Source organism: Cyclopterus lumpus, chromosome 7, assembly GCF_009769545.1.
Source record: "Cyclopterus lumpus isolate fCycLum1 chromosome 7, fCycLum1.pri, whole genome shotgun sequence".
NCBI classification, from domain to species: Eukaryota; Metazoa; Chordata; class Actinopteri; order Perciformes; family Cyclopteridae; genus Cyclopterus; species Cyclopterus lumpus.
The window spans coordinates 1,906,547-1,930,711 of NC_046972.1; the positions used below are offsets into that span (position 1 = coordinate 1,906,547).

At 45.3% G+C, this 24,165-nt stretch overlaps 1 protein-coding gene across 5 annotated transcripts in view; it reads right to left on the minus strand.

Annotated features, from left to right (window-relative positions):
* flna (filamin A, alpha (actin binding protein 280)) overlaps positions 1–24,165 on the minus strand; it is a 47,884-nt gene that overhangs the window by 12,005 nt on the left and 11,714 nt on the right. For all 5 annotated transcript variants that reach the window (XM_034537322.1, XM_034537319.1, XM_034537318.1 and 2 more), the window contains 28 exons: positions 20,206–20,457; positions 19,056–19,153; positions 17,284–17,431; positions 16,826–16,944; positions 16,385–16,462; positions 15,492–15,654; positions 15,184–15,384; positions 12,624–12,761; positions 11,906–12,032; positions 11,689–11,825; positions 11,381–11,577; positions 10,659–10,772; positions 10,136–10,279; positions 9,924–10,047; positions 8,828–8,988; positions 8,650–8,740; positions 8,261–8,430; positions 6,509–6,626; positions 6,136–6,248; positions 5,780–5,929; positions 5,354–5,672; positions 4,801–4,974; positions 4,549–4,711; positions 3,703–3,863; positions 1,361–1,528; positions 1,122–1,245; positions 877–1,033; positions 591–780 (listed from right to left, as the gene is read on the minus strand). In XM_034537322.1, the coding sequence (XP_034393213.1) occupies positions 591–780; positions 877–1,033; positions 1,122–1,245; positions 1,361–1,528; positions 3,703–3,863; positions 4,549–4,711; positions 4,801–4,974; positions 5,354–5,672; positions 5,780–5,929; positions 6,136–6,248; positions 6,509–6,626; positions 8,261–8,430; positions 8,650–8,740; positions 8,828–8,988; positions 9,924–10,047; positions 10,136–10,279; positions 10,659–10,772; positions 11,381–11,577; positions 11,689–11,825; positions 11,906–12,032; positions 12,624–12,761; positions 15,184–15,384; positions 15,492–15,654; positions 16,385–16,462; positions 16,826–16,944; positions 17,284–17,431; positions 19,056–19,153; positions 20,206–20,457 (4,299 nt within the window). The remainder of the gene's footprint in view (positions 1–590; positions 781–876; positions 1,034–1,121; positions 1,246–1,360; positions 1,529–3,702; positions 3,864–4,548; positions 4,712–4,800; positions 4,975–5,353; positions 5,673–5,779; positions 5,930–6,135; positions 6,249–6,508; positions 6,627–8,260; positions 8,431–8,649; positions 8,741–8,827; positions 8,989–9,923; positions 10,048–10,135; positions 10,280–10,658; positions 10,773–11,380; positions 11,578–11,688; positions 11,826–11,905; positions 12,033–12,623; positions 12,762–15,183; positions 15,385–15,491; positions 15,655–16,384; positions 16,463–16,825; positions 16,945–17,283; positions 17,432–19,055; positions 19,154–20,205; positions 20,458–24,165) is intronic.

The window sequence follows — 24,165 nt, forward strand, 5'->3', positions numbered from 1 at the left end:
AGAGCAGCAGTACACCGAGAAAGGAAATCTTTAATGACTAAACCGAAAAATTTCAGAATTTATTTATTCCCATTTTGCAATCTCAGATCTGGTTGTATAGAAGTCTATGCTTCATGTGTTAAAGCTGCATTCTCTCTACTGACCACCAGGGGGCGACTCCTCTGGTTGTATAGAAGTCTATATAAATGACTCTACTTCTTTCTTGATTTATTCCCTCAGTAAACATTGTAAACATGAGTGTATGGTCTCAATCTCTAGTTCCATGTTGTTTACTGTTTGATTGTTAATAATTCCTGGTAAGTACATTTAGTTTTAAGCCTGTTTTTTCCTAGCCAAAATTAGCATCCCTTTTAATATCACGTTAACCTGAATTACATAACCAAGCCAGGTATCTAGCATCAGCATTATTTATGCTAACGGTACCCGGCGGTGCCGGACCTAGCTTCACCCTCTCATTCAATTATTGTCACTTCGGGCTCCAAAAAAAACAAACGGAATGATCTAAAATGATTGCAGAGGTAAAAAATGAAATGTATGAGTTCATTTTTCCAACGTGTGTATGAGCAGTGGTCTGACCGTCCGGTACACACCTGTGACAGTGCACTTGCTGGCGTCTCCGGTGGGCAGGGCCCTGATACGGTAGGGGGAGTATGGGATCTCATCCCCTCCATACTTAATGAGGATGGTGTATCTGCCAGTCATGTCCGGCACGTAGGACACCAGATAGGTCCCGTCATGGTTGTCACGGATATTGGCCTTCTTTGGCTTCCCCTCCGGGTCCTGCAGCAGGGAAAGTGACCAAAGTAGTTTTTTTAAACAGTTAACCAAAGTAATTGTTTCTTATTTTCATGATTTGCATTACATGTGATCACTCACAGTGATCTGCACCGCCAGCAATCCCTCTCCTGCATCTTTGGCATCAATGGTGAACTCGACAGGCAGAGAGGCGGGCACCCCGGTGGTGTTGAGGCCAGGTCCGCTGGCACGCACCTTACTGGCATCGTGGGTGGGGAGCACCTTCACCTTGTAGGGGCTGACGGAGGGATAGATGAGAGGGTGCATGAACACAAACTGAAGCGAAAGGGGAACATATTGACTGTACACAGATCTGTGTGTGTTACCTGCGTGGGATCTCCTCATCAGCATACAACACATTAATGGAATAGGGTCCCTCTCTGGTGGGAACATAGTTGACTGTGTGAGTCTGATCGCCGTTGTCCACCACTTCCACTGGCTCCACCACACCTAAACACATCAAAGAAGTGCAATACCTCAGTATTAAATATTTAGATGTGATTACACAAAATACCAGCTTTAATCGTGAATAAATATACACAGAAACGTTACAACACACACTTACCTTTGGGTCCTTGTACACGGACCTGCAGTGGGGCGACTCCAGCTTTGGAGGCGTCTACTGTGAATGCCTGGGGGATGTTGGCTCGGACATTGTTCCCCAGGCCGGAACCCAGGCACTTCACCTTGGTACTGTCCACTGTGTCACTGACTGGCACAGAGAACGGACTACCTGCAGACAAAACCTCAGAGAAGTTAGAACATAATTATTTTAACCTGTCTTTGCAGGTTAGCAAGCTGAAATTGTAACATTTTAAAAACCCTCACATTTGTCCTCTCATCGTGTCCGTCTAAAGAGTCAGAAAGTCTTGCTGTGACTTTCTGACTCTTTAGACCTGGGGTGTCAACTCATTTTCACCGTGGGCCAGATCAGCATCATGGGTGCCCTCAAACTGTAACACTGTATGATTGTATATAGAATTTATAATTGTAACTACTCCCGAACATATTGTTCAATTACTGTCTTTGCATTTGATTATTGTTTATTCAAGTGTAAAAATAGTGTACAAGCATTTATATAAATGTAAAAAGATATGTAAACCAATTTATCCATTATTATAAACATAAATCCATTTAATTTAGGGTTAAGAAAGACGCATTACTGTATCAAACGCACGTTATTACATTAACTTTGACATAACTCTGGTCCAACAAATAGTGAGCTGCTAAGTACATGTGACAGACGTGGTCTGGGGCAGTGGTTGTCAACCGGTCTGAGGCAGTGGTTCTCAACCGGTCTGAGGCAGTGGTTCTCAACCGGTCTGAGGCAGTGGTTGTCAACCGGTCTGAGGCAGTGGTTCTCAACCGGTCTGAGGCAGTGGTTGTCAACCGGTCTGGGGCAGTGGTTGTCAACCGGTCTGGGGCAGTGGTTCTCAACCGGTCTGAGGCAGTGGTTCTCAACCGGTCTGGGGCAGTGGTTGTCAACCGGTCTGAGGCAGTGGTTGTCAACCGGTCTGGGGCAGTGGTTGTCAACCGGTCTGGGGCAGTGGTTGTCAACCGGTCTGGGGCAGTGGTTGTCAACCGGTCTGGGGCAGTGGTTGTCAACCGGTCTGGGGCAGTGGTTGTCAACCGGTCTGAGGCAGTGGTTGTCAACCGGTCTGAGGCAGTGGTTGTCAACCGGTCTGGGGCAGTGGTTCTCAACCGGTCTGGGGTCTGGGGTCTGGGGCAGTGGCTCTCAACTGGTAACTTTAGCTGAGAATACTCACTCACTGAATCTATAACAACCAACAATACCATGGAAACAAGTCAGTGTCTTGAGGAGCAGCTTTTATCCACAAACTCAAAATTAATTAAACAAAAAGTGCAGATTCAAGTATACAACAGTAACTTTTCTTCTGATTACCTTATTAGTAGGTAAATACTGAACAATATTAAGCAGCACTCATCCTTAGTGTACCAGTGACAGAGCTGAGGGAGGAATTCATAATGGGAGAACTTGGGATGTTTTTAAAAGTCAATGCACAGACGTATGGATGCGATTAACGTGAAAACTTCGAGCTCATTCGCACAAGCTGAATGTTTTAACTCGGGCGAAACATGTGAGGCTGTGTCGTCACAGCCAATCAGCATTGAGATGCTCCGCCTGACATCACTGACGTCATGCTGTTGTTGAATCAGACAATATGGAGGATAAGTTGATGGTCTTGAAGCGGCCGTCCTCCAGACGCAGTTCCTGGAGAAGCTGCGTGCGTCTACAGATAATATTGTATATAATATATAATATATCATATTAATATTATGAACCTAGACACGAGGGCTTGATGGTCCGGCGTTTGTGGGCCTTGCACAACATGTACAAAGCAGAAATAGTGCTTATTTCTCTTATTAATTAACTGTTTCATTATATTACATGTCATTTAGCTGACTTACAATAAGTGCATTCAACCATGACTACAAACTCAGAACAACAAGAATCAAGTAAGTAACTTTTCTTCAAGAAAGCCAAAATGCTATCTATGGCGATAAGCCAACGCCTCCTCTCCGGTGCTTCGAGCGCGAATGATCACAAATAGTCCGGCGAGTAAACTCACGCAAGTAAAGCGATGTGAAAATTCACTTCTCTTTTTGAATGCAAAAAAGCACAGGATCTTTTTCTTAATATTTCTTTGCCCAGGCAAAGGTGATCATATGTCTTTCAAGCTGTCGCGGGCCACATAAAATGACGTGGCGGGCCGGATTCGGCCAGCGGGCCTCGAGTTTGACACCTGTGCTTTAGACGGACACTATGAGAGACACAACAGTTGCTCACCGTCTTTCATTAGAAAGCAATTGTTTCTTTAAAACGTGAAACATAATGGCAGTAAGATGTAAATGTCTGTTTGACATCCAGCGGGAGCCGTCCCGTACCTTTGATGGGCTGTCCTCCATAGGTGATGTTGAGGTTGTACTTGCCGGTCTCGTATGGGATGTACTCCACACTGCAGCTGCCATCCTTGTTATCAGTGCAGGACATTTTGGCCTCTGAAGGACCCTCCATTGCCAGCCCAAGACCACCAGTACCTGCTCCTCTGCAGAGGGAAGACGATGGACGTTGAAGAAACAAGCAGGACAAACGTTAGTGACATTTGCCTTTTCCACTTTCAACTCTTCCAAAGTCCCGTTTCCACCAAAAAAAGCTCCCGGTAATTTTGGTCCCGGGACTATTTTTCAAGGAACTAAAAGATTCCTCCATTTGTCTGTTTCCACAGCGGTCTAAAAACCAGCAAAGACTAGTCAAATTAGTCCGCTAACGTATGAAAAAGAAAAATGACATGGGACACCGGTAGCGTGCCCGTTTCATCTAAAACATAGAAGAAATGCTCACTGCGACGACATTTGGTGTTTATTGATTGTGAAAAGAAAATATATTTTCTTTTATATACTTTTCCTCATCAGTCTTTTTTTAGATGAATCGGGAAGCTGACAGCAAAGCCTAACTTTACTTTTAATGTCATCAAACAATACAAGTCAGTCCTGCTTGACAAGTCAGTCCTGCACTTTCAGAAAGTACTACCCCCGAACACGTGTTTTTTTTAATTCAGTTCAATTCAGTTTATTATATCCCACATTTGCCTCAGAGGGCTTTACAACCTGTACACATACGTCATCCCTGTCCCAGGATCAGGAAAAACTCCCTTTTTAGGGAGTGACATGTTCCTGGAACTTAACTTAGATAGTTCCCGCGGTTGAAAAGGGACTTGAGTGAATGCTTACCGGGTTTCCACAGTGAACTTGTTGGGCTTGTTGGTGATGCCGCCTTTCAGGCCGGGACCATGCACACGAACGCGAGCTGGATCGCAGCCCTCAGTGACGGCGACACGGAACGGACTCTTGGGTACCAAAGAGCCGTCGTAGCAGACCTCTACACTATGCGGGCCTGAGGCGTTCGCACAATACAAGGTCAGCGTTAGAGAATCTAATAACAACCCAGAGACACTCTGCACACATTGTTCTGTTTGAACTCACCCTCCTCGTACGGAGTGTACTCCACGTTGTAGGTTCCATCTCCAAGGTCGGCGATCAGGGCGTCCGTGCGGCTGCCAGACGGGTTGCTGATGAGGGTTTTGATGTGGTCACCTCCGGTCTGTGTGAGAGCACGAGCATCCACGGTGAAGTCTGTGGTCGCCTCGCGGAAAATCCCTAAAGCACACAGGACACGGGATATGTTTACAAGCTTAAACCGATTCAGATACTCTTGATGTAGACAATAGATGACGGTGCTCTCTCTTCTTTTTCTTTTTCCAAGTTAGACATCTGTAAACCACCGTGGGAACTCATTGGAGTCATTCAGAGAGGGTAATATCAGGTCGAGGGTTGCTGTGGTGCAAGAGACGAATTTTTCTGAAGTGATAGCAGAAACACTGTACTAAAGTGTATTTCAATGTGGATCAGTCCCTAGTGGCCATAGGATAAAGGGATAGGGATGAAAAATAAAAATCATACACAAAATACATCAAATCTAGTGCCAGAACACAAAATACTGTGCGAGTTAAACCAAATCTTCTACAGGAGATTTTACCTTTGCCGTCCACTCCTGGTCCGAACACACGCACTCCGCTGGCGTCGACCGCAGGCTCCACGGTGAGCCGAGCGGGGAAGTTGGGCACATCCTGACCGCCGTAGCGGATGGTGAGGGTGTACGAGCCGGGGTAGAGGGGGATGTAGGTGATAGTGTAGGTCCCGTCTCCGTTGTCCTGGATGTGAACCTCGGCCTCGGTGCCGCTGTCCGAGATGATCTCGATGGTTAGCTCGGCCGGGCCGGCGTTGGTGCAGTCCACGATGAACTCCCCTGTTTCCCCGACCTTGGCGCGCTCCAGGCCTGGGCCAGAGCAGCGGACCTGAGAAGGGAACGGACAGATATACATGATTAATAACTTTTTACATGTTAAACACATTGTATTATATGGATGTGCAACACCACCGTCGGTCAGTAACTGTGGCTGACCTTGGAAGGATCGGAGACAGGATAAGCTGTCGGGTTGAAGGGGGATCCAGGGATAGGCACTGCATCATAGGTCAGTTCAACCTGGTATGGCCCCGCCTCTCGGGGGATGAACTTCACCTGACTGGTCTCTGGGCTCAGCCCTGGCTCAACCTGGAACAAGACATTAGGAACAGGTTTATACTCTAGATAAAAGCACATATTAACAGCATCATATGTGAGAGAGGCCAGATTTAGCTCTAAATGAAAGACATTTAGAACTTAATGGAGGCAAATGAGAGGAACACACATGTCCTTTCAAAAATGGCCACCAAGCTTCTAGAATGCAAATCAGCAAATCAGTAAATGATGTGTCACACCTTGCTGGTCACTGGCTTCCCTGATGGTGAGGTCACCTTGGCGGCGACCTTCCCCTGACCCCCAGCACCTTTTGATTTGACAGTCACTTCCTGGTCTTTGCCTACAGTCATCTCTACAATGAGACAGAGCAAAGAGGTCACTGTAAAACAAACTATTCCAGATATTAAATGGTTTGGTTGAGAGTTTTTTTTATATGGGCAACTGCGAAAAGAGAAAGGAAAATAATGAAAAGACATGATTCAAATATTCATAGTAAGGAAAAATCATCAATTAAAATAAAACAGGTCTAACATTTCACTTCCACCCTGAAACGTCCTATGAGGATCAACTCAAAAGGTGCAGAAGAAGAGTGAGGGCAGGAAAGGTACGCACTGTCTCCCAGGCCTGTGACGTTGATCTTGCTGAGGTCTAGTGTGGGTGCCACGGCAACGCTGAAGGGGCTCTTGGGAATGTGATCTCCACCATAAGTCACAGCAACTCCCAGAGGGCCCTGAGGCAGGAAGGGGAGATAGATGTGATCACACCAATTCATATGTAGGAAAGGGTGCACACTAAGAAGCATGCGGTCTTGACTAACAGCATAACATATTAAAAGGACCAACACAAATCCCGCCTGTTTATGACTGACCAAGCAAATGACAGTTCTAAAATGTTCTGCACAATCAATTTATAAATGTTCATACTTTTGTGATGAGAATTATTCTATATAACCCTTTTTCCCATGACACCATACAAAATGTGTACATGATTGAATCCATTTTGAGGAATAGTTTGCCATTTTGGGAGTTAAGCTTACTCACTTTCTTGCCAGTCAGATTACAAAATCCATACCGCTCTCACGTCTATCCATTAACTATGGAGTTAGAGCCAGGTCAGGGAGACTGTCCCATAAGCAAAAGGCCGGTCTTAAAACAGTCCAGGGTCTGGGTTGCCCCCACGTGGTCAGGGGGCGGAGCTTGTTGTTGGGGACCCGGAGGAGCGAGCTGTTTGTGGAGGATGCGGGTGGAGGTTTGGGGACTAGTAGGTACGGAGGTGCATTTCCATTTATGCATTTCTGGGTGAGTAGTAGGACATTGTAGTCCGGAATGAGACAGGGAGCTAGTGGAGAATGGGTGTTATGTGCTCATATTTCCAGACTCATCAGGATCCTGGCAGCGCTGTTTTGAATGTATTAGTTTCTGGATGTTCTTGCCAGTGATCCCAGTGAATAATGAATTACAGTAGTCCAGTCTAGAGGAGATAAAAGACAAGCTTCTCTGCATCCAACAGGGTTAAAGAGGGGCAGAGTTTGGAGATGTTTTTGATATGATAAAAGGAGGTTTTGCACAGGTATTTTATACGATCATTAAAGGTCAGGTGAGGGTCAAACCTAACTCCCAGATTAGTGACTGAAGGAGAGGGGTATGACCTGACCATCAAAGGTGATATGAGTTATGCAGGATGACTGAACCTGGTGTGGAGTGCCAACAAGGAGGGCTTCGGTTTTGCTACTGTTTAACTGGAGAAAGTTGTTGCTCATGCATTTATCTCCCCAAGACAGACAGTGAGACATGACATGGCTGCAGAGGGGCTTGGGGCAGTTTTGATGTAGAGCTGTGTGTCGTCAGCATAACAGTGGAAGGACATCCTATGTTGGCTGATGACACGACCGAGGGGGAGCATGTAAATAATGAAGAGGATGGGGCCGAGGACCGACCCTTGCGGAACACCACAGGAGACAGGGAGCAGTCTGGACTTGTATCTTCCCAGTGACACATTCAGTTCCGCCAGAAAGGACTGGAACCACTTGAGTCTGACAGTCCAATGATGGTGTGGAGGCGCTCTAGGAGGAAAGTGTGATCCACTGTGTCAAATGCAGCAGTCAGGTCCAGGAGGATGAGGAGTGAGGTCATTAGCATTCCCAAAGATTGCTCTGTTTGTAATCCTAGTATATCTCAGGTGTTCTCACTGGTCCAGCTGAAGGCATTCCTCGTAAACCACTGCAACTTAGAGGGCTAGTTCAGATGTTTAGAAGTGTGGTTTCAAGAGGTCCTTCTCCATCGTCAGCATTTTATTGCAGTAGATGAGTTTGAGATAGGAGTACTAGCACTGCTGTAGACATATTTTAGACATCTAGAATCTCACCTGCTGCACAGGTGTGTACTTCACAGTGTGCGTGTTGTCATGGTTGTTGATGATCTCAAAGTCCTTGACAGCCTCTCCTTTGGTTGGGCCGCTGAAATTGCAGTCCAGGTTTGCCTTCCCTGCTGCTTTGGTGCTCACAGTGAAATGAGTGGGCTTGTTCAATTCAACGCCTGAAAGATAACGGGGATGTTAGCAAGTTGTGACTAAAATGAAAAAAAAACAATACGTCACAACATTTCCATCCATCCAACATTCCCAAAATGATCCATCTCACAGGAAATCTATTTTTTTTTTCTCGGTTTGATTGCAATAAACAGAACACAGGATGTTGGTATGAGCTGTGATCAACACAAGAGCACAGAATTGAACTACTGGATAGGTGTCCTCACCACTGCGGCTGAGTCCTGGTCCCTCTGCCTTGACTTTGCTGGCATCGTGAGAAGGATCCACTTTGATCCTGATGGGCGTCATGGGAATAGCCTAAGTAACAAACAGAAGCAATGCTGTGTTACCAAATGGAATACAGTCAATGTTGGATCCTACACACTCTGCAGGATTCAACCTCACCTGGTCAGCAAACAGGACCATGATGGTGTAGCTGCCGGCTCCAGGAGGAGTATACTTGACAGTGAACGTGTCGTTGTCGTTCCGAATGATGTCAAAGTCTATGTCGGCCTCTGCGGGTCCCACCACTCCGGGGGCACACTTGATTCCTATACTGATGTCACCTGAGGAGGGCAGGAGATCAAAGTGATTTCTGATGCTTCACAGTGCAGCCATTTAGCTTACTTACTTCAACTAATGAGTTAAGGGGAGGTAACTCAAATAAACACACATAACAGAAGGTTGGTCACTAGTGGGCGGTGGAAGCAGATAAAACACAACAATGACAGATTCTTCTCCACAGTCAGTGTATTACTACAGTATATGAGTTTGAAGGAACAGCACGGGAACAAAGCAATGAACTGCTGTGGACGTATCTTAGACAACTAAAAGAATACTTTCACCTTCACCCTGTTGTCAGACGGGGAACTGAAGCAGTAATAATACACTGACTATGAAGAAGTAGCTTATACAACTACACTTTAAAAACTATTCCTTTAAGACAAATGTATTAGCATCCAAAACCCATTTACACATCCACAAGACACAGAGCAACATTAGCTTCTATCTGGAGTCACGTCTGTCCATCAGATGAATGAAAGACTAACTAAGCTCGATTTGAGTTGAGTGCTCTCCACCAACTCCTGAGGCAAACATCTGGCCCACTAGCTGCTGAACGCTCCACTTTCTCCACTTGCTAGTTGGTAACTGGGTCATCAGTATTAGTCATTGGGCAGGTAGGTACACTGGGCTACGTTCTAGAACAGTGAGCGATGTGTTTACAGTCTGGGAAAAACAAAGCAATGAGCTGACAGACGCTCACTTGCTCTGGAAAGCTAAAAATAGCTAAGAAAATAAGTTGGATGATGGTCATCTATGGTGTGTAACTACAAGTAACCCCTTTAACATGACACATAGGAACTGGCATCGTTTTTGATGAACTAGTATTACATTCTGCAGATCTCCTGTCTAAGCTACGCATGTGGTTAATAAAACATTCATTATACAGTGGCAGAACATACTGAGATGTATTGTGTGAAAGGATGCTTTGTGTCTTTACCTTGCCCAGCCTCTGCACAGTCAACTGTGAAGTATGTTGGCTCGAAGGCCTTGAGGCCAGTCTTGGCCACCCCTGGTCCTGAGACCTTCACCTTGTTTGGATGACAGCCTGCTCCGATATTCATCTGTGATCAAAAAAACAAACACACAACCGCTTAGGAAGCTTTCCCGTGATGAGATACCCTTTGTGAAAGTGTGCGTCTGGGGACTCACTCTGAATGGGCTGTCAGGGATGTTGACTCCTCCCCAGGAGACCATGGCGGTGTGTTTTACTGGTTTACGAGGGGTGTAAGTACAGGCGTATGTGCCGTTGCCATTATCCTTAATCTGTACCTCCACAGGCGCACCTTCACCGTCCTGTGGGGATGTGTTCAGAAGATGAAGCCAGAGGCACACACACACACACACACACACACACACACACACACACACACACACACACACACACACACACACACACACACACACACACACACACACACACACACACACACACACACACACACACACACACACACACACACACACACACACACACACACACACACACACACACACACACACACACACACACACACACACACACACACACACACACACACACACACACACACACACACACACACACACACACACACACACACACACACACACACACACACACACACACACACACACACACACACACACACACACACACACACACACACACACACACACACACACACACACACACCTGAGCTGCAATCTTCAGAGGAGCTTTTCCTCCTTGCTTGGCATCAACTGTGAACTCGGTGGGCTTTCCAACAGCCAAACCGCTGCTTTGAAGGCCTGGACCAAATGCTTTCACCTGGAATAAACGCATTCAGAGCTTCAGGAATACAGTTTAACACTTGAAGGGCTCAGTTGGATGTTTTACAACATGGAAGTGCACTTGTACTGTATGGAGAACTAAATCTGTCATTAATAAATAGCATTTATTTATTTATTTGACAAATTACTTATTTTGTAAGCAATTAATTCATATTTAATTATTTCCAATAATGCATTTATTGTTTCTGTTCACAATTATGTCTCCATTTCTTCCCTCATGTTAATCAAGGGGTGTGGTTCTTGATGGAGTCACTTTACAGCCATTAGTTAACGTATGTGAGAGTTCAGATTGATTACTCCGGCCTCGCTCCCCACTACGTGGCCTCATTAACATATGGTTGAAGAAATACAGAAATATATGTTGAATAAAGAATAATTAAGAATTCATTTATAACAATATATGGATAATCAAATACAATAACATGTATACTAAAATAAGTAATTTGTTAAATTGCACATGTATTTGATAACTGAGGCTTTTATGTGTTCAACTACTTTCTTTATTATTGTATTTATATATTCATTGAGTAATGTATTATATAGTCAGCTTTAGTCCTCCATACTCAACCCTGGGTGTGTGTGCACCTTGTCGGGGTAGAAGTCTTTGGCTGGTGGGTTGACAATCTCAGCCATGAAGGGAGAGTGTTGGATGTCTTCGCTGTTGCACAGCACGTGCACTGCATACTCCCCAGGTTCTGTGGGCCAGTAGCGCACGTCACAGGATCCATCGCCCTTGTCGTCACATTCTATCTTGGCCTGAGATGGACCTTCCACGGAGAAGCCTGAACAGGGAAACAACAGCGAGCTTAGAAGAGCCGTCGGTAAGGAAGTGAAGGCCAAATTTTCAGAATGCTTTTACAGTGTGCGTCGTCTCGTCTCTCCAGCGTACTCACCCAGTGTACCGACGTTGTCTCCAACCGCCTCCACCACAAAGTCAGCAGATTTGCCAACAACGCCAAACTCCAGCCCCGGACCCCAGGCCCTCACCTTCTGCTGGCCGGCCTCGGCGCCAATCTTGACCTCAATGGGACTAAACGGAGCAGAGAGCGATCAGTCACAGGTCAATGTGGTTCAGGTGTGGTCCTGGTTTCCATGCAAGTGTGTGCGTACCTGCGGGGGATGTGCTGTCCTCCCCAGGTGATGGTGATGGTATATGTTCCAGGTGTGCTGGGGTAATACTCAAAACCGTACGCACCATCTCCAAGATCTTTCCTTTTACACGGCTCCTCGAGTCCCTCTGCAAATGCAAAGATGACCATCAATATCCCTTTTTAAACAATTTTTTATCAACTGACAATTTTAGGAAGCAAGGAGCCCCCCATTTTACCAAAATGTGGCGTCACGGCTGGTGTGATCTAGTTTTAAAGCTATGATTCATTCTAAAAACCCTTCTAGTCTTCTTTTACAGAAGACTAGAGGGACATGTCTTGACACTTTTTTGGACAGACATTAGCTATTTTAGCTTGAAGAAATGTATTGTTATTGATAACAATACCAGCTAATGATAAAGCTAGTAAGAGTCTGTGTGACTACTTTTGTACACATGGCACATGGAAATAAGCACTCAATGGCTCTAAACGACCTCTCAGCATTTTTTGAGCAAGCTACGGTTGCTTTGGCAAAGGTTATGGCAGAAACAGGAAATATCTTGCCTTCATTTGGAATCGTTTTTTGGGCTACCTGATGGATTCCCATCTTCCCTCTTCTTACAGCTCTGCGTTGGTCTCCACCAACTCCTGAACAAAACCTCTGGCTCTTTGGCTGCTCAACACCCCACTATGTTCTCAAATGATGAGTTTCCATAAACGGAAACAACAAAGCGACTCACTGGGCCCCTTGATGTTGACTTTGAGCTCCCCAGTGCCGGCTCCTTTGGTGTAAACCTGGAAGTCAGCCGTCTCCTTCACCCTCAGGCCCTTCGGCTGCAGACCACGACCCTTAGCTTTGCACAGGCTGGGGTTGCATGCTGTGGAAAGAAACACACAATGAAACACAGAGAGAGAGAGAAACACACAATGAAACACAGAGAGAGAGAGAAACACACAATGAAACACAGAGAGAGAGAGAAACACACAATGAAACACAGAGAGAGAGAGAAACACACAATGAAACACAGAGAGAGAGAGAAACACACAATGAAACACAGAGAGAGAGAAACACACAATGAAACACAGAGAGAGAGAGAAACACACAATGAAACACAGAGAGAGAGAAACACACAATGAAACACAGAGAGAGAGAAACACACATTGAAACACGGAGAGAGAGAAACACACATTGAAACACAGAGAGAGAGAAACACACAATGAAACAGAGAGAGAGAGAAACACACATTGAAACAGAGAGAGAGAAACACACATTGAAACACGGAGAGAGAGAAACACACAATGAAACAGAGAGAGAGAGAAACACACATTGAAACAGAGAGAGAGAAACACACATTGAAACACAGAGAGAGAGAAACACACAATGAAACAGAGAGAGAGAGAAACACACAATGAAGTGTGGGGAATGAAGCGGGGGAGTGATGAAAGAAAACAATTTCCAATCCATCGTTTAGGAAGAACGAGGGTTGCTGGAAAGCTTTTCAGTGCGTTTCAGTCATCCTGTCCCACCTGTTTCAGTCATCCTGTCCCACCTGTTTCAGTCATCCTGTCCCACCCGCCCATCTATCTAATCCCACAGAGTGAATTCACAAACCACAAGACATATGTCCTGATTAAAAGTGCATCAAATAGGAGCTGCTGAGTCACAGCTTGATGCCCTGCAGGAAGCAAAGGAAACCCACAGGAAGAGAAGCCGGCTCCAGATATGTTCCAGGAAGTGGACTACGTGGCACTCTAAGAGGAAGAATGCAGATATATGTCATTTTATTAAAACCTATTTTAATGTCAGCAGGTGACCTGGACAGGTTCCTACAATTAACTTACAAACTTATTTTTTCAAACTGTTGTTTTAATCATGAACACTTGCACACAGAACGGGAAAATTACTTGGCGAATAAGAAATATTCTCAGATATATTTATATGTATTTCTTTGGGCTGCCATTTCTGATTAATCGCACCAAGAAAAAAGGCATCAACCAATCACTGACAGGTTGAGTTGCGCCTATATTTATGAAGCAACGCTAGCTCTTGACAAAGGCAGCGCAGATCAGATACACTCCTCCTGTTCTTACCTTTCACAATAAAAGCACTCAACATTTAATAACCGCAAGCGAAAGTCCAACGTGAAAGTCCTAAAGAAGGCCCATTTATATAGGTTACACATAATAATTGTATTAATGGTTAATACATTACTTACTTATACTTTATAGGTTATAAACCATTTATAAAAACAGTTTTAGAGAAGAGCTACAGACTATGTGAACTAAAATTTATTAACAACTAATTAACATAAATGCAGACTTGATGATCACACTCTTAATGACTTATTAACACTTAGAAATGGACACTTGGTTGTGAAGCCCCTTCAGAATAATTGTGATTTGTGTTATTGGGATATATAAACACAAGCATTTATCATCATCAGTATTTGAAATGAGAAAGAAAGGTTTTGACATTTGGTCTGCTTCTAGCAGCATCTTACGGAGGCTAATATCAGCTAAAATCATATAAATATTCCTATGTATCTGACATTACTGACTCAGTTCTGTGACTTTAAGACTATTTTTATTAACCTGTGCCACATTTTAGCATTCATTATTATTCTAACATTTTTAAAAGCCATTAGTTACACATGTTAAGACCTTGTTGTCACCGATATTACAGCGTTTTCTTATATTGCATTAATAAAGCGTTCTATGCTTTTAATACAGATAGTCACCCCACGCTTTTTCCAACCCTTCCACAAATCTGTTATTTTAATTCCTAGAAATCCAGAATCTTAGTGCTAAAAGCTGTATTTTTGTGTTGGGCTACTGTGTCTGTGTGTAAACCTACGACTACTCGTGAGCTGGAAGGAATTAAGCATCTGTCATTTAGAGTTTACAGACAGAGGACACACATACAGTATATATAGCAGGCACATATCTACACACAGTCATGCATGCAATCGCACACACACAGTGGGTACCCAAGAGAGATCCCAGGAAACAGGAAATGACAGCAGAAGGAAGAGGCCGTTCCAGAGAGAGGAGAGATACCATCAGGCCTCTATCAAGGAGAAGGAAGAAAGGACACAACATCCCATACAGTGGCAGGAGAAGTCAAGAAAACATTAGACGCAACTGAAAAAAGAACATGTCATTTTGCCTTTAAGACTGACAGTGAACTAGCTGATGGTTATTAGAGAAGGAGATCTTAGACTTTAATGTAACGTTGCTGACTTACAGAACACATTAAAGCTATTCCTATCCTAATGATAGGACTACATGTAGAACTCCTACCCTCTCCCACGGTGACCATGAAGGGACTCTTGCTGATCTGACCACCGGCGAAGGTGACGTAAATGGTGTGCTGGCCCTCCTGGGTGGGTTTGTAGGTGCAGCGGTAGCTACTGTTGCCCTTGTCCTCGATGGTGCAGGTCACCGTGGTGTTCTTGCCGGCAGTGTCAATGATCATCACCTCCACCTCGCCAACACCAGCGCCTGAGACGGACATGAGAGGGAAGAGGGAATACTAGAGTGGGTAGAAAGTCTGCGTGGACTTCCTGTGCAGAGCAGCCGGACCTCACCCCCATCGCCCATGCCATTACCTGCTGTGTAGACGTCAAAGTAGGTGGTCTTGTTGGCGATATTTCCAGAGGGCTCGAGGCCTGGTCCCTGGGCCGTGGCCTTGCTGGAGTCTCCCTGAGACTTGCCGATCTCCACGTCGAAGGGGCTCTTAGAGATGTGCTGCCCTGCAAACAGCACCGTCACCTACAGAGCAGAACGGAGAGCGAGCTCAGTGCCTGGAAACCCCACGTGTTAGATACTGTTCATCATAGAATTATTACTGACGGATTAATTAATGAGCAGTATTTGTGTTGTGGCCGCTCAAGAGCAGACATTAAAACTATGATGCACTGATTCAGATATCAGGACGATACTGACTCAAAGAGCTGGATCTGGTATCTGTGACAGTGGGGCTCATCCATTCAATACAATTCTATGGTTTTATTTATATGTACATTATATCCTGCAAAGTTAGGAAAGCAAGTTTTATGTTGCTTGACACAAAAGAACAATCCCATGTTCTTCCACACAGTGAGGCTACAGCTTCTCGATGAACCAGTGGAATCAGATTGCTCCTCTTTCTGCAGCTATCTGTATCAGCACTGAACAATCTGATTACTGCACCCCAAACTCAATTTATCATACATTTCTGTCTCATTGAGTCCTTAAATCCCAAAAATTGCATTGGAGAGAAAATATTTCCATCCAAATGTTCTACAAATTGTATTCTACTGTTTATATTTTCAAACAAGACAGAATAAGGCAGGTCTGCGTAACAACTCTTGAAACAGGTTACATTATTTTTGTCATAGAACAAAGCACCCAATAGGTTTCGTACACTACAGGACAAATAAAATGCAAAATGTACTTTCCACCAGCGACCTCCAGCATCTATGCTGGAGTCATATGACAGCAATGTAAGAAAGAAGCTCACCTTGTGCATGCCTGTGACTTTAGGGATGTAGAAGACCGAGGAGGTGCGGTTCTTATCATTGTTGGCTGTCACTTTAGCCTGGAGGAAGTAGTTCAAAGCATTAACAACACAGTAACACACTTTAAGTATCTCAGAAGGTCTGAACTACAAAGGCATATTAGAGCCATTGTAGGAACAACAATGTATTACGGCGCCAGGGGAGCGGGGTAATATTCAGAGAAAACATTTAAGATTAAATATGGATATTTTCAATGATTGAAGTTGCAAATTCATGTCTTTATAATCTAAGAGAATATTCAGGATTTTTTTTCTCAAAAATGCACCACTTTAGTCTGGGAAATTCTTATTTTTCTCAGGGAACCCAACCCATCTCCTCCAGCTCTGCAATTGTTTCATTTTTGATGGCCCAAATACGCGTGGTACTAAACCCAAGTGTCTCACCTCCTCTCTGTGTCCTGCAGGGTCCTCCACATAAACCAGCACCTCTCCCATTCCTGCGCTGATGGTCTCCACGGTGAACAAAGCCTTCTTCATCACAACATTACCGAGAGGTTCCACACCTTCAGAGAGGACATTAGAAAGAATGATCCTAGACTGAGCCCCACAGCGCTGTAGATGCATACCTAAGAAGTGCTGTCTCTCACACACACACACACACGTCACATTTAAGTCAGTTTCCAGAACAATCAGAAAGTGCTGATCCTCATCCGATGTGAGGTCAAAGGTCAGGGATGTCGTATGTGTACAGATTGTAAAGCCCTCTGAGGCAAATTAGTCATTTGTGATTTTGGGCTATACAAAATAAACTGAATTGAATTGAAAGTCACTCTTACTGTTCGAGTCCAACCTGTGTGTGTGTGTGTGTGTGTGTGTGTGTGTGTGTGTGTGTGTGTGTGTACCTGGCCCATAGGCACGGGCCTTCTTGGGGTTGAGTTTGGGTCGTAGAGGTGCGCCAGGCTTCAGCTTAGCTTTGGGGAACTGGGACAAGTAGGTCATCACTGAGTGTTCGTCCACATTGGGGTCCACGATCTCTTCAGGGGTTATCACCTAACAGGACGGGACATGAAGACAGATGTTCTTGTTAGCATGTTTCCTGGTGAAAGGGAAACCATGCAGCCAAAAGCAGGGCTCTATTAGTTGCCATGGAGACTGTACTACCCACAAAGAGTGTTGTGATTTTGCATTCAAAACCACATAGCGGCCTCTTCTTCGGCTCAGAAAGTACCTGAGACTCTCACACGCCAAGCGGCAGGCGCCCTCTCATTCAGACATGCTTACAGCCCGCAGACACAGCAGGGGAAGGGCCAGGGACGGCTTCTGAGCAGAAACCGAGCACAAGGCGGAAACCGCAGCGACCACAGAGCCAACTGCAGGCACGCTATGCTGTGCCAACTGCCAGGCTCAGTCTGCTGCCAGGCTGTGCCTGCTGTGCCAGGCTGCCAGGCTGTGCCTTCTGCCAGGCTGTGCCTTCTGCCAGGCTGTGCCGGCTGCCAGGCTGTGCCTTCTGCCAGGCTGTGCCTTCTGCCAGGCTGTGCCTTCTGCCAGGCTGTGCCGGCTGCCAGGCTGTGCCTTCTGCCAGGCTGTGCCTTCTGCCAGGCTGTGCCGGCTGCCAGGCTGTGCCTTCTGCCAGGCTACCAGGCTGTGCCGGCTGCCAGCCTGTGCCGACAAAACACTGTCAGACCTTTACCAGAGCGGCCCAGGCGAAAGTATATTTACAGTCTCCCTGTGTAATGTGTAAACTGTTCCACTCTGGACCAGCACGATGGCGGGTAGAATGTTGGAGTTGATTCTCCACATAATGTGCAGGTGAGCTCACCACCAGACGGCATTGTTTATTAGGTTCTGTCCCGTGCAGGAGGAAACGCTCAGTGATTTCAAACAAACCTTCTCAGTAGTTTGTTTAAAAAAATTATTTTCTGGGGATTTTTTGTCTTTATGTAACAGAGCACGGTATTGAAATTGGGGAGACAGAGAGGGTTATGACATGCAACAAAGGTACTACGGCCGGTATCAAACCCGGTGCGGTTGTTTGGCTACCAAGGCGCTCAATGAGCTCCTTAAAGGATATGTCTTAATCTTTTTCTTATTGTCAACAAAATCAAATACTCACTAGACTCCAGGGCACCAAATGTGTATTAATCTGCAGCTAAAAATACAATATTTCCCACAGTTTCAGTAATATTTGCTGTCCCGATCAAGGTTTTCTTTGGCCTTTATCCTAAGTCTCATATTCAGCTAAATGTTGTTTAAAGATGTATCTGACATTATGAAATAACAGAGTTAAAAAGCTTAAATGATTGATGTGCTTAAGTTGAAAGTTTAACTTTGAGTAGACATCTTGGCTTGTTATTAAGTTACTCAGAATGAACATTAATTAGTGTCAGCTGACATAACCTGCCACCTGAATGTTTACAGCGCTGCAACAGCCTCATATCCATAGTCTTATATCCTCAATGCATGGTCCCCGTTTCAAGACCGGTCTGGAAGGTTGTCGACATCGATGGAGACCCTGACACACTGAGGACATTAAACTGATCAACCGACCCAGAGCCGATCGCAACCACCACTGAGAATGCGCGCCTCACGGGGGCCCAATGAACAGGGGAACGAGCACATTCCTTACAAAACTGTGGTGAGAAGCATTTCCCAGACTTCATGGTTGTTCTCTTACCTGTGGGATGCCCAGCCAGTCGTCAGCTTGCTGCATGGCCTCACGGGCGTTGTCCACAGGTTTGGTCTGATCCCACTGATCCCAGTCAGGACACAGACCTGCAGGAAAGAGAGTGGGTGAGTTGACCATCTCATGACAATACAATTAGATTATAAAGACGGCAGGCAAGTTCTATCTATTGTATTTAAAGCCGTTTAGTAAAACACAATGAACACGGATATATGTACAGTAAGATAACATTCTGTGTTACTGCCCTGCAAAAAGAAAGGAGCACGAGCACGCACAATCACAGTCTCACATTTTGTCTCGCTGAGTGGGCGCACCAGGAACTGATTTGCAACACTTGACCCATGTGTCAGAAAGTGAAGCGCCTTCAGTACAGAGTAGCATTTCTGTTGGAATAAGGGACGTGAACGTCTCCACACAGAGAAACTGAAAGCTTCTCGTAACAGCCAACACGTTGCAGCCTTGACGCCCCCCAGCAGATACAGCAAGAATGCCAAGCACGTCTAATCTTTATTTGAAGGTGAACAGGCAGCAGTGATAATTAGGTGTGAAGTCACTCATCTGTGTATGTGTCTCTTCAACGTCTGCCCTTGAATCCACCCACTGTGTGTTAGGATGTTCCGTCATCTTCACACACTCGCATCCTGGCAAAGTTTGTCAGCGGCTGTTCTTCAACGGGCTTGTTCTTAACTGACTCAGAGTCCGAGGGTTTGTTGTTTTTGGACCCTGCTGGAGGGAACTAAAGCCGACTCTCCGGCTCAGGGCTGTGAGGGATTCACAGGTATGCCAAACATCCCGAGTGTGTAAACAGAAACCTCCTTTGAGCCTCACTTTCCTTCACCAACGTCCCCACCCATTCCTAGTCTAACATGGGGAGTGGGAGTAATGTCCGGCCCACAGATGATAATTGCACGCCGATGCCTCCACTGACCTGACCTCAGATCTGCAGCTGTCAATCATTGTCCTATGCAGACACTCAGGATGCTAAAAGACATGCGAACATCTCCAGAAAAAGCTTCTAGCACTTTGTACTTGGCTGGTGGTCATCAGACCTTTTCCTGTCCGCACGCACACTCTCTAGTACTTCACCTCCACTGACCCATGACACACACATAGGACAAGGAACACAAAGGTGTGCACTTACCTGGAGCACAGCTGTCGACCAGGGCCCCCAGGGCCCGACCGGTCTGCCAGTCCCTGTGGAAGTTGGTGATGGGAAGCTCGGGCAGTTTGTTCTGGATCCAGCCCAGCAGCCTTTGCTTGGGCGTCTTCTGTTTGCCGGCATCCGCCTCCTCATCCTCATCCCACATGGGCATGGAAATGGAGTAGTGCAGGATCAAGGTCCAGATTAAACCCAGAATCAGCTTCAGGTTCCCATCCACGATGGCTTTAGAGTCTGGAGTCCAGAGGAAGAGAAAGGAGGGACAGATGTTAAGTCATGTTACCACCTCTTTACCTTACCATAACCACAATCATACACACTCATAGACAAACAGATCATTTTATTTAGAAGAGCTTCAGTCCGATAAGAAGAATGGAAGCCGGAAGGGATTTCAACATTTCCAAGGATGGTTTAAAGATGCAGCGCTTCTAGAAAATTTAATATACTGCCTGAGAAACGGTTGACTAGAGTCTGATCTTTACTCCTCCACTTCAGCCTCTGTGTTTCAGAAGTAATGATCGGAGTGTCTGTTATTCAACGTCTGATGGCTTCGTCTCCCGGGAGGAGTGGGATGCATTCCTAGAAGTCCTGGAGCATGGTCTGGTATCTGGTAAACCTCCCACAGCACTGAATCTGCGCCGATGAAGCTTTTAAATGACTTTCATCTAAACACTGATTCTGTTTTAGTGCAGCCTTTAATACTGTTGTGTGTTTAATACTGGCGGATAATTCACTATACGTAGATTTAAACTTGTAGCGACAGAATGACCCAACCAACACATCTAGCAACATGTGGTTGCTCCAACAGTTGAGGCATTTGTCTGTGTTCAGCGAGAGCACACAGGAGAGAGTGATGCAACCAGAAGCTAGCCCTGCCATTTGTTTAGTTATTAATGTCTAGACTAGAATAATAACTCCAACAACAATAAAAGCTCCACTCCTGAGGGGGTTATTTTCATGGTTGTTTTGCATGAGGGTGATGGGGCTGCAGTTGGTGGACTGAATATTTAAGGCCAGCAGTACGAGGGTCTAAAAGCTGTTTGTCCCAGAGCTGCAGCAAGAGTTTCAGGAAAGGATCGGGATGAATGGGGGTCTAAAGGGTGGGGGTTAGGAGGGCCCTGTCTGGAAAAGAAGGCTGTTAAGACTTGAATAAAAGCTTTACATGCAGAGCTACAAACTCAGAGGGCTGCTCTTCTGAGGTTGTGTTCCAACAGAGAGATGGGCTCACCAGCTCTGCGATACACGACATGTCCCCGTGGATAACACAACTATCACCATGGGAACTTTCAGCAGAGCTGGATCGCTACAGAGTGCCAGCGCAGGAATCATAGGAGAAAAGAAGAGGCGAGCCGAGACACAGGAGATAGGAAAGGAAAGACAACAAGAGATAGAAAGGTTGCCTGAAGACCGAGAGAGCTGAAGTCAAGTCCATTTTACTTATGTAGCCCGATATCACACATTTGCCTGAGGGCCGTTATACGACGGGAGGGGGAGTGCACATGTAGCTCAGGTTGGCACTCGCAGCAGGAATGTTAGTCAGCTGAAGTAGAGGTGTGTGTCATAGTGGCCAGCAGCCCGACCACAACAAAACCAGAACAACCCGTGTTCAACTAATGAGTATTATAAGTGTTGATTGTCCCCAGTTCATGACAGAGAAACTGCAGTCAGACGTTTCCATCCAGTTCCATCGTGTGTGTCTATGTGCTGCTCTTTGATTCCAACCTCTCACACACACACAAAGCCACTAAACATGCAAGGAATCTGTAAGCATTCCCGGCAGACCACAGCGCACCAAGCCTGACTGAGCCCATATACGGACACAGACGCGGGTCAGACTCCCCCTCCGCTGACTCATAAACACCCCACCAAGATATCGAGGGGCAGAGTCAACCCGGGCAGAGTTAACCCAGGCTACCGTATGGAGAGTGTGCATGTCTGTGATTTATGCTCCATCTGCCCCCAAAAACTCCCATGACTCATCTATTTGGCTCGTTGCTGCTGCCCCCACTTATGTGCCATCGCTATGACATCATTGCAACCCTTGACCCACAGCCTGACCTAATCCCAGCATCTCAGGGAGGGAGAGGGAGGAGAAAGCTCAGAGAGGAGCTCCAGCAGGAAGAACAATATTCAAGCTGCATTGCCACATCTGGTGCACATTAGTCCTGAGATGTTGTAAAGCACCAAACAGCACAGCAGGTCTACATGGACCCGAGGACGGACTCTCCCTGTCCATTGCGCATGATGTCCTCATATTTATATAATATATGCACCATGCATGTGTGACTGGGATTTTACATTATGTATTCTAGAACTAGACATATATATTTTTCATGCTAAAAAGATATACTATTGTTTATCATTACTCGATTTTAAACTCAAGTGTCTGGCTATATATTAATACGAATGTGTAAATGTCTCCTGAAAATATATTGTGGTAACTGAAAATAGTAAGTATAAGGGGGAAACAAAATCACTATTTTTCATGCAGTGGTCAATTTTGAGATGTCATACTACTGGAGAAAAAACATCCAAAATACACATTCAACTGTTTATTTAACTGCTTTGTCCATTTGAGTCTCTGGTGTTCTCCTAAATTCACCAAAAGTTTCCATTAGATAATGCCTCATTTGCATATTTCAACATTTCATTTCAGAACACTTACACAACAAATACTGTCATGGTGAGATTCACTGGTTGAATGTTTTTTTCCCAATTCAACTGTACGGTCTCCATTTGGTACATTTTACATTTTCAGTTCTGTAAATAACATTCTGTCAAAAACTGGGAGGGACAACATTTTGATGTAGCTGACTCGTCATTATCATAGTCCCCAAGACTCCTCTCAACATTAGCATTGTTCCCAAACTCTGCTCTCAACATTAGCATTGTCCCCAATACTCCTCTCAACATTAGCATTGTCCCCAAGACTCCTCTCAACATTAACATTGTCCTCAAGACTCATCTCAACATTAGCATTGTCCCCAAATTCTCCTCTCAACATTGTCCCCAAGACTCCTCTCAGCATTAGCATTGTCCCCAAGACTCATGTCAACATTAACATTGTCCTCAAGACTCTCCTCTCAGCATTAGCATTGTCCCCAAGACTCATGTCAACATTAACATTGTCCTCAAGACTCTCCTCTCAACATTAGCATTGTCCCCAAAACTCTCCTCTCAACATTAGCATTGTCCCCAAGACTCCTCTCAACATTAGCATTGTCCTTAAGACTCCTCTCAACATTAACATTGTCCCCAAGACTCTCCTCTCAACATTGTCCCAAGACTCCTTTCAACATTAGCATTGTCCCCAAGACTCCTCTCAACATTAGCATTGTCCCCAAGACTCCTCTCAACATTAGCATTGTCCCCAAACTCTCCTCTCAACATTGTCCCCAAGACTCCTTTCAACATTAGCATTGTCCCCAAGACTCCTCTCAACATTAGCATTGTCCCCAAACTCTCCTCTCAACATTGTCCCCAAGACTCCTCTCAACATTAGCATTGTCCTCAAGACTCTCCTCTCAACATTAGCATTGTCCCCAAGACTCATCTCAACATTAGCATTGTCCCCAAAACTCTCCTCTCAACATTAGCATTGTCCCCAAGACTCCTCTCAACATTAGCATTGTCCCCAAGACTCCTCTCAACATTAGCATTGTCCTCAAGACTCTCCTCTCAACATTAGCATTGTCCCCAAGACTCATCTCAACATTAACATTGTCCTTAAGACTCCTCTCAACATTAACATTGTCCCCAAGACTCTCCTCTCAACATTGTCCCAAGACTCCTTTCAACATTAGCATTGTCCCCAAGACTCCTCTCAACATTAGCATTGTCCCCAAACTCTCCTCTCAACATTGTCCCAAGACTCCTTTCAACATTAGCATTGTCCCCAAGACTCCTCTCAACATTAGCATTGTCCCCAAACTCTCCTCTCAA